Source organism: Anneissia japonica, unplaced genomic scaffold (assembly GCF_011630105.1).
Source record: "Anneissia japonica isolate Jap-2015-1 unplaced genomic scaffold, ASM1163010v1 scaffold1946_len758022_cov188, whole genome shotgun sequence".
In the NCBI taxonomy this organism is placed as follows: domain Eukaryota; kingdom Metazoa; phylum Echinodermata; class Crinoidea; order Comatulida; family Comatulidae; genus Anneissia; species Anneissia japonica.
Window position 1 is genome coordinate 699840 of NW_022694730.1, and position 10743 is coordinate 710582.

At 34.1% G+C, this 10743-nt stretch overlaps 1 protein-coding gene and 1 long non-coding RNA gene across 2 annotated transcripts; both read right to left on the reverse strand.

Moving 5' to 3' along the window:
• Positions 1 to 1769: 1769 nt before the first annotated feature.
• On the reverse strand, positions 1770 to 6455 carry LOC117101215 (cytochrome c oxidase subunit 5A, mitochondrial-like). The gene is made up of 4 exons (XM_033241130.1): positions 6242 to 6455; positions 4218 to 4450; positions 3670 to 3805; positions 1770 to 2145 (listed from the first exon to the last, which is right to left on the reverse strand). The coding sequence occupies exons 1-3, from the start codon at positions 6318 to 6320 to the stop codon at positions 3674 to 3676; spliced, it is 444 nt and encodes a 147-aa protein (XP_033097021.1). The 5' UTR covers positions 6321 to 6455; the 3' UTR covers positions 1770 to 2145; positions 3670 to 3673.
• Positions 6456 to 7359: 904 nt separating this feature from the next.
• On the reverse strand, positions 7360 to 10703 carry LOC117101217. Its single transcript, XR_004444250.1, has 3 exons — positions 10576 to 10703; positions 9590 to 9737; positions 7360 to 8409 (listed from the first exon to the last, which is right to left on the reverse strand). It is a non-coding gene; the product is annotated as an uncharacterized LOC117101217 (long non-coding RNA).
• Between the last annotated feature and the right edge of the window lie 40 nt (positions 10704 to 10743).

The following is a 10743-nucleotide window of genomic DNA, read 5'->3' on the forward strand; positions in this document are numbered from 1 at the left end:
TGGCGGGACTCGAACCTGCGACCTCTCGCTGTCAAGGCGAGCGTCATAACCATTAGACCACGGAGGCTTCATGGTTGAACAGATTCAAATACCACCAGATACACTCCATTACACAATAGGTACGGCTATATATATAGCCCCTGTCGGGGAAGCATAGCACCCCCCACCTGTCGGGAAAGTCGAATAAACAAAACAAAAAAAAATTACTTTCATTAAACTATTAAACTATTTTTGTTAACTTTTCATCACAATAATAATAATAATAATAATAGTTCAATGACACCAATTAAAAATAATTTGCGTTCTGTTATGACAAATGCTCGTTTGAATAGCCTCATGAGGCTTGGGATACATCTGATAGGGGAAGCAACCTCGACCTTGATGACCGTTGACAGATTTCATGCAAAATTTTAAAAATGTAGAATAGGTTTTGAAAATAAATTAGATAGTTACATTGCATACTCTTTGTTTCTTGTTTTATTCAAAATATTTTGGTTTTGGAAGCTGATTTCAACATTAGAAAACATAGCATACATGAAGTCATATTATATTAGCTCGATGCCTATCAAATAATAATCGCCATAATTCTTCAAAAATATCCCTGGCCCCCAGCCAAGTAAGACTCGATTCGCTCCACTAGCACCACCCCCCCCCCGCGTCGGGCCCTTTAGCCCCTCCGTCGGGCAGGTCCTGGCGCCATCACTGGGTTGAACAAATTAAAATAATTGTCAGGTACGGTTGGAAATAAATGCAGTTTATATATAAATCCAAAAATATAAATTGTTTGTTTTCCCTTCTTTTTTTAAGATACTCATCAGATGGAAGAAATAGAACCCACAGAGGCCTAGAATGGCAATACCTTACATCAGACAACTTTAGACTAATTTGTAGGGCATCTGGCAAAAAATAAAGATAAATTCACTCATATTTTTTTAATTTGTAATTTTTTGTTTTGTTTTTCTGCCCCCATTTTTTCAGTGAGTTATCGGCGGGTGAGGAGGGCAAACATACATTTTTTTGCGCCTAATTATACAGGATTATTCTGATAATAGGATCATGGAGCCTCTGACATCAAATCAAAATATAGCTCTTGATTTAGCATGCATAAATTAACTTCAGCTTTTCCAGATAATTGCATTTCATTGGCTGGTCCTTCCAAAAATTGTCCAAATGACATACAAAGGTCACAAGGCTTGGAACATCAACAATTAACGCTCCTGTGTATAAATGAAAATTTCCTGGTATCCAGTTTTGTATGAACTTTAAGTATTTCATGTTTATGACCTCTAGTTCCACTTCTGTTGAAATTGATGAAATCAGTTACCTTTTGATCATATTCACCAGATTTAAACAGTTCTATCATATCTCCTCAAAGACAGCAGAAAGTTAGTAAAGGAAGTTTGAGTCGGGTTAGCCTCCGTGTCTTATTCGTTATTCAGTATTTGAGCACTAATAATAATAATTTGAGATTTGTATAGAGCCTCCGGTACAACCAACCTCAAGGTACTTGACAACAATGAACCTACACTCACAGAGAACATTTGAAGCCTAATTTAAGGCAAGAAGATTTGTACTCATTTCCATGGAATCACTAACAATAATAATAATGCAAGTCTTTTTGACTTTTTTGCTTTTTAAAAAGTAAAATGAACATTAACAATGACTGTAAACTAATCATAATAAAAAAAAACTTTTTAAAATTTCTCATTTTCTTATGAAACAAAATTAATGCTGCCCTCTATCAGACAAATCAAACACAATAAACAATATACCATTGTGTCAATTGATTTTAACCTTTAATTCAACAATCTCAAAACAAAAAACTCTTCATATTTCAAATCAAATGTTTTATGCTCATGAGTAAAATAATCACTTGTTGAGAAAGGTTTCACAAAATAAAGTAAATTATTAAATATAGTCAAAATATTTTGGCACTGCAGTATGGGTACTGGCATTCGAATCATCGTTCAATGAAGTAAGTCTGTGAAAATCATTATGTTGCATTGCAGATGGATCGTTTCAGCTGTAGAATGCACCCAACTTCATTTTAAATATACACCATGGGGATTTAGTCTCCATTATTTAACTTCTATAATTTTAATTGCTAGTATTGTAAAGCACAATCCACACACGTATACACATTATCTGGGGAAAGAAAAAAAAGAAAATATGCTATAAAAAGTGCAATTAACATTCTTAAAGCTTTGTCTACATTATCAAATTTTATGTGACAAAAAAATGTCATGTGCCCATATATGGGTACGATGAAGTCATATCACATATCAAATCGTATCAAAAGAAGTTGAACATGTTCAACTCTATGTTCGATCACATTTTATGTGACGCTTTCTTTGATGAAATTTGATAGTGTAGACTAAGCAAAGTCCTGTAAAGACTCAAATTTTATTTTATGAAAAACTGTTGTATAATGCAAATATATAGTCAAGATATGCCTATACATCAATATGATTTCATCATTTTATCATCATAATTTAGATTTTATTAAATTTAATGTATGTATATAGGCATGGGGTCAATTAAAATGAAAATGTAATCACTACAATGTACTATATTTTCCAATTACAATTACATTTTCTCAATTATGATTGCAAATAAATTTCCATTTTGGTGTTCAGACAAAATCACAATAAAAAATCTTTCAATCACACTAATACATGAAACAGATGTTTGTAAGAGAAAGTTTGTTATTTTATACTATTGCTTCCCAATAACTTTGCTGCTGGCACTGCTTGTAACAGTGTCTTGAAGAAAGACACTTTGATAATATGTATTATTATGTGAAGAAAAATGACATACTCATTGGGATTCCAATCCAAGACCTTCCAACAACATACACAAAACATACTTTACAATATAATTTTAAAATCACCGCTAATGTGTGTGTGTGTTTTTTTATTTAATTCACATCCAACAGAAAATACCTCACAGATTACTGGATGGATGGAAGATGTTTTATTTTGTTTATGATGAAGAAATTTAACCACCTGAGCTACACAACTCCACTCCATCCTAATTATTATCCCCTGATATTCAAGGTTTGGTTTATAGATAAATAGACTATTCCTTCTCACTAATAATCATGTGGAATCATTTTATAAAAGTAACCCTGTAATTTTAGCTTTTGTGGGTTGAGTACATGGTTTTATATGGGATAGGCCCTACTGTAAAATTGAGATCTACTGTTTAATAATCATCAAATTCTCATTAAAACTCAGCGGGGAACTTATGTAAGTACAGTAGTGCATCCTATTTAAAGCAAATCAACAGCTCCTTGGTTTATGTTAAGTGAAATAACAACAATTATCAATAGCTTAAAGTTGGATAAACTGTTGACAACAACAGCTATTTCTGAATAAACAATAAAGCAGATGAGTTTTCTGCCATCCAGGGGATGTCAATTTAAAATTTTATAAACAAAACAGTATGGAAATGTAATCAAATGTAACTGCCATGATTACAACTTACATTTTCCAAATTTACAATTACATTACAATTACTTTTTTTGAAGCAAATTACACCCAATTACATTACAAAATGTAATGATTACAATTGATTACAATTACAAATTACAATTATCCCATGCCAGGTTTAAGATCCAACTATATTTTATCCTGTATAAATACTTTAAAAAACAATGCACTGGCTTACTTGATTAATATATCTTGTCTTTCTGTGGTTTGTCTAACCCTAGCTCCTCAGGTGTTTCAATACCCAGCTCGTCTAGCGTTGGTCGTACTTCTTGCAAAATGTAAGGGTAGATATTCTTATGGCCTCCAGATTTGTCCTGCAAAATTAAGAATTTCATCATTCAATATTATCATCAATAATCTGTAGTAAATGAATGACATGTTTTAGGTGATGATATTCATACGGTTCTTGTTCTACGTATGTTTGAATATCTGTGAGGTATGCTCAAGGTATAATTTTACAGTGTTATGTTTGATGGGTCATACAATCACAGAAAATTTAACGATTGGACTATTTACTATTTGTTGACATACAGTGCTTAAGCGCGTTACCCTGGAGGCTGATACTCATACATCATTAACTAAAACAGACAAGTATTTATAGAGAGGGGAGATAGACGTATGGTGGTTTGTATGGTAGACCACCATACAATGCAGTCTCTCTGCCCGACGATCTAGAATAATTACATCCTGATAACCATTGCATACGTTACACTACCCTTTACTAACCTTGACAGCTTCTAAGATACGGATTGCCATGGCATTATCATTAAGTCTCCTGCAAGCTTTGAATGCAGCTATTAGAATCTTGGGTTCGGGTACAAGATCATGGCCGTGGAGCTCGTTCAAGCCTCGGCGCAATTCCCAGTCATCAATTTCGGGTCGATTGAAATATGCTTCCCATCGTGCATCAAATTGTTCATCTGTTTCTTCAACTTTTGCTGAGAAGTACTTGACTGATACTGCAAGAAATTGAAGAGGGTGTTACACTGTACAAAATAATCTGTGATGCGAGTATCTAAATATGTACCCAACGTCAATGAGAATTATAGAATACTGTAGCTACTGTAAGTCTGGCCAACTGTAGCATTACGGCAAATAGAAAAATTTACCAGATTATCACTCCCGCCCGTGTCAAAAATTCTGAGAAAGATTGATGCGGGAATAAAAATTAATTTTTTTTTTGCCGCATCAATTATTCAAACAGCATTAAATAAAAATGCAATTTTGTGACTTTAAATACATTTTCTTTAAAAAAATTTAAAATTATACCAGTTTTTATACAATATTTACTATTACAGGCCCGGGTGCAGGCCAAATATAAACAGTCCTTCCCTCATCGATAAAAACAAAGCAAAATAATTTTTTGTCCAGGTGTTACCCTCTCTGTTGTGAGCCACATAATGTCAGTACTGTTTATGTTGTGACTATTTTTGTGACTATTATTGTTAGAAACATGTACAGTCAATCTTACAGTATTTTACATGCCAAATTGTTGTTTTCCATTACATTAATGATCTGTAAGTTGAATTTTATCCAAGTCAAAACATTTTTAAATGCCATTTGGATTTGACCATAGAGGAAGATTTGACTTAGGCAAGTTCAACTGTATTTTCAAAATGTCTTACAAATTTACAAATGATTCAAATTATGTTTATAGAGAACTCAATTGTATCAATTAATATTCAGAAGCTCTCTATTTGCATTGATGTAGAATGTAATGACGTCATTTTGATTAACTGATGCACATTGTGTCAACTGATTTAAAAATTTTAAAATTATACAAAAAAAAAAAACAAACTGTAATGTGTAAAGTATTTCATTTATGTAGAGAATACATCAAAAACTAAAACAATGTGCATGGAAAATTGCTAGAATCATTACACAAAATTACACTGTTAATTAATGCATTGGTTGTTGGATTCTAATATTAAAACATACTGTAGGCCTAGGCCCTAGGCTAGAGGCCTAAATCTTCTGTTACATCAGACCTTATTAATTTTTTCCAAAATGCGTAGACATATTTTAAATCTTGGCTTAGCCTTGTAGGCTAGGTCTAAATTTTTCTACTTTTCTGCTTTGTTCCCCTGGCCATCCTTGCAGGCAAAATTTGAAAAAAAAAACCACCTCAACTAATTAAGCCTCAAAAAGACAAAGTTTGTTCGATAACAACAAAAATATGCATCATCTCATGATCAGACAACACCTACAGTTGTTACTGAAAAAGTAAAACTTGGGGCCTAACTGAGAGGTAGTTTAGCTCAGTTGGCTAATCTGGTGGTAGTCACTGTGTGTGCGCTGAACCGTGGAGATCTCTAGGTCCCCGGTTCAATTCCCATTGCTGCCTCTCCTTGTGTTTCAGCTAGAGGGCTGAAATACAAGTTACAATAGTGCATCGTCTTTCGGATGAGACGTTTAAGCCGTTGGTCCCGTGTGCATTTATGGCCCATGTGCACGTTAAAGAACACAGTACACTCTTCGGAAAAAGTAGGATATTGTCTTCCGGTGTACTGTCCAATCACCACCAGAAGGACCCCACTGGAAATAAGTCTTCTTCTAGACTTTCGTGGGCTATCCTTGGTGTTTACACCGAATAAATCAAATCCAATCCAATCCAACTAGGCCCAATAACCAACTAGCTTACAGGCTAGGCCTAGATAACCAGCAAGGTAGAACACCTAACCTGTCCTAGCCTAGCTTAGCCTGTCCCTGACTGAGTAATAGGAGGCCTGACAGGCTAGCCTAGCACTTACCGGCAGGTCTGTGCAACTGCTGTACCTTCAATACAGATCTACATACTGGATTAAATCGTTGGACAAGTTGACGAAACATAGTGTGTAATAATTATTGTATTCGTTTATTATTTAGATCTATTATAATTACTTTTATCTTCAAGTTTGAGGTCGCAATCCACTGCACAAAACGAAAAACAAGATGGATGAGCCGGTCGAATCCCACAATGCCACACGTATACTATTCTCGCTATTCACACTCACACGTCCAAATAATGACTACTAGATTTTTTATTGGTTTAACGAAAAACAAATTTCACAAGTACCGTACGTCGTGTAGTAGTGTTAGGTGTTAGCAGGATCTCTATCAAAACAAAAGTGTAAATAGCCACCACCAGATTTAATACAAAAAAAAAAAAAAACATGCTGTAGGTACAAATGAGCTGAGGCTAGGCCTAATCCTTTTCGAGTCTTATTATAATTAGTGCAAGGTAATTAATTCATGGGGTATAGGCTAACTGGGACACTTTGAAACCTGAAGTGTCTTTGTTGCAAAATGTTCCAGCAGAGTTTCAAAAAGTCTGAGAAATGTTTGCCACTGTATGGGGTTAAAGAACAGGACCCTCTGCAGTATTACACTACAAATAATAGGCAAAATTGATCATATTCTGTAGTGTACTGAAGATTTTGATTTTTTTTTTATTCTGTTCAATATTAAATCTATGATTCCTTGTTTTGCCTTTGGCTTTGCTGCATCGGTTCAATTCCTGGACCACTTTTTTTCTGGATGTGTGGCAAACTGTTCCTTTTGTTGAAAATTAAATGTGTTCATATATTTTTTCTCTTCTTCCATAGTCTGAAAGGCGAAGAGGCAGTTCCCTCATCTTCATCGATCAAAGAGCGGGAAAAAACAAGACAACATGATCCGTAAAATGCCGTTTCAAAATATTGTCATTGCAACTATTGTGGGTGTTTGTGGAGGCTGGTATATATATAAACCAATCTTTGAAAAATATGCACGGGAAGAACTTGGTAAGAAAGTTGAAGATGATGCAAGCAATCTGGAAAGTCACGCAGGCCATCCAATTCAAAATAAAGATGAAATTAAAACCAACGAAAACAGTTTATCGTAACACCAGTGCCCGGAGAATAATTATTATTTTCCTCTCTATTTTGCAAGCAATGACAATAAAATTATGAAGATGGCATTACATTTCAGTTTTGTAATTATGAATACAGTTAGCAGGAACAACAACTGAAGATTGTCTCATATAACCTTGTGCTTCTTAAGATGTAACAATTTTTTTAAAAGAGCTTCTTCAAATTCTATTTGTATTTATAACTGACATTTATAGAGTACAGTATTGCACCTTTTGCCATAAATTGGTATTGACAACTTCCTGTGATCTAGATAGTAGTACAGTACAGTACAATCCCTGCTTGACCTGATGGTAATGAAGTAACTTTGGGGTGAAACTGTATGCTGTAGTAGCTTGGTGGTAAAGATGCTTGCCTCCTAATCCCAGGGTCCTTCGCTCAATTCCTGGCACTGTAACAGGGTTTTATCTAGTGACTAAAAACAACTCCACTCATATCAGACTTTGTAGAGCATCTTGTTAGTACTGTACAGTATTTATCTTTTGCAGGATTGCCACTTAGTAAAGTCATTGGCATATCCTTGGTGATATACATAAAATAATTGATTTGCAATTTATGGCACATTGAGACTGTACTGTATTTTCTGAAGTACATTGTTATATTATTAAGCGATGTATAGATAATACAATTCCTGATTTCCTTTGCATACAACCTTATACTGTATTAACTAGCTAAATCTTGTGTATAATTGAAAACTTAGTTGTTTTAATCTGTATTTTATTGAATATTTTAATTTCTAATGAGAAATGTATTTTTATTACATTTCCTTAAATAAACGAGATGACTAGATTCACAATCATAGATTTTGGTTATCACTCAATAAATTTATTTTTAATGACATGCAGCTCTCATTTACTTGAACATCAAAGGCAAACAATAAATATTTTATGAAGATTAGATGTAATCAAACATAGGCAATATTTAGGTTTAATTATTAGTTCTATGTATTGCTTCATTCTCGTAAAATAATATGCATTCCACCATCAAACAGGATCAATTAGAAATTCATCTTCATTTCAGTGGGTATCATTCTGAAAAAAAAAATAAAAATCAATAATTATAAATTTATGCAAAGACTTTTTTAATAACGCTGCAATAGTATTTAAATCCACTACAGTACTATCTAACTACTGTACCAACACAGATGAGTTTTCATACTACAGTAGTATTTAAAACCACTAACGTTCAGTTTGAACCCTAAACAACATGTTTGGCATCCGGCAACAATACAGATGAACTTGCCTAAGTCCAATCCAAAATGCCATCAGCTTAGATAAAATTCCACTTACAGATGGTTAAAGCCCCACTCCCGGCAAAATTTCAGTTTTTAAGAAAAATCTAATTTTTGTATAATGTTATTAAGATTTATAAATATAATACGGAATTGCTAGTATAACTGAATTTAGACATTCCTAAGAATGAAAAAAATGTAAAATAAGACTGAAATTCCACACAAAAAATAAATGCGGATGAATTTTTCATTTTGATTTTGCGATAGGTCGTGAGAAGAAATATCGTAGGCGCCGAAAACATTAGGCTAGGCCTAGCCTTACCTCGATTTAGGTTCTGTTATCACACATAAAAACGGCCGACATGATATTTTCCGTTGCTAGTATTGACACTTGTGAAATATAATATTTCATAGGAATTTAAATTTTTATTTAAAATTTGTTTAAAAACTGATTCTGACTAAGATTTTGACACTTAAACAAACATATCTCAGTTTTAATCGAACGACTGCATTGTGCGAGATACGAAGTACAAAAACTAATTTAGAGAGGGCGCACTTTATTGACTGTATAAAAGTATACATAAAAGCGAGAGTATTCCAGTGGATGCGATCTACAACCACTGAATTTGCCTAGTAACGATGAATTCGTCCAGAAAATGGTAATATTTTATGAGAAATAGTCTGTATTTCTCATTTTTTTAATTCTTTTGCGTAAAACTAAAATTCATGCCAATATTTTTCCATGATTTATAATAATTGGAGTAATGCAAATAAATATTTTCTAAAAAAAAGTCAGTTTTTAGTGAAATTTTGCCGGGAATGGGGCTTTAATTGAATGGAAAACACAACAATTTGGCATGTAAAATAATATCGACTAAGAAATTATTCAAGTTAAGCTATTATTAACTGTATACTGTAAATATAAGGACCTCCAGGGTTTTGTGAAGAAGAATATCAACCTGAGCCTATCCTTTTCTTACCTCTTTTATAATTCTAACATACTGTATTTATTCTTCTGTCTTGAATTGGCCTTTGATATATGGTAATTTTCCAAGAATCAGTTTCCAATTTGTGTAATACACCAATCCTATAACACCTGCAGTGCCCCATACAGTCCCTGTCGACAGCCTTACAAAATATAAAATATTAATAATAATACAGTAGCGACTGCAAAGGTTTATCTTGGGAAAAAAATTATGAAATACTGTACATCCCATTGAAGAACACATCAACTTCTGGACGAATCCAACCTGTGTCATCTTTGCCTTCTTGGTATGATGCAAATGACAAGAACGGTTTGTTTACCCGAATTTATTCCCAAATTCTTGCAAACAAATTAGCAAGTGATTCAGGTGGGAATCGAAACCACAACCTCCAGGTTGACTACCAGACCACTAGTGTTCAATTCGATCCCTAAGTAGCAGCAAGGACTGCAATGCTACTTTTATGTGTTTGTGTAAGGAAAATATAGGGTAGTGAGTGATGTTTTGCCCTACCTGATGTGTTCTTGTACTGAACTGAATACTCAATATGAACAACTTTTAATCATCAGGTTTACTGTATCGTAAAGGAGGGCAAAATACAAGCATATTTTATAATTATATTGAATGTCATTAAAAGACACTTCAGAAATCGGAAATGCTCATTTCCGGGCATCTGAAAATCAAAATTACCTGGACCCACTTCCCTTCCAATTTCGGGTTTTTTGAAAACATTTTAAAACTCCCCTATCTTTCAAATCTTGGATCCGCCTCTGTGACTACTACTAGGGCCTAGCCTACGCCCTCTAAGAATGGAAGTATAAGCATGTAGGCTAGGCCTAGCAAGTTAATGTCTGTATGCGGGGAAAGAAGGTTGCGTAGGGAGGCTAGGCCCTACCTATGCCGGGGAATGTATGCCGGGGTTAGGCCTAGGCCAATATAGAGTCTACCGTCAGAAGCAACAAAGAGGACATAAAAAGCCTTACCAAGATCGTGATATTTCAATATACTTTCTACCGATAACTTTATTTAAGGCTTGAGAAATCATGTTGGAAAACTTTTTTAACCACAAAAGCTCTTGACCGGTTATTTCATATCAAAGACCTTGCAAAGGAGGTATTTAAGTTATACCAAACAGGTCGGTCACTCATGGT

Excerpts from the sequence above, each read along its gene's own strand:
- LOC117101215 (XM_033241130.1), bottom strand. The coding sequence starts at position 6,320 with ATGTTTCGTCAACTTGTCCAACGATTTAATCCAGTATGTAGATCTGTA. Across the intron at positions 4,451-6,241 it reads GCAGTTGCACAGACCTGCCG|TATCAGTCAAGTACTTCTCA; the intron begins GTAAGTGCTAGG and ends AATTTCTTGCAG. Across the intron at positions 3,806-4,217 it reads GTATCTTAGAAGCTGTCAAG|GACAAATCTGGAGGCCATAA; the intron begins GTTAGTAAAGGG and ends TTAATTTTGCAG.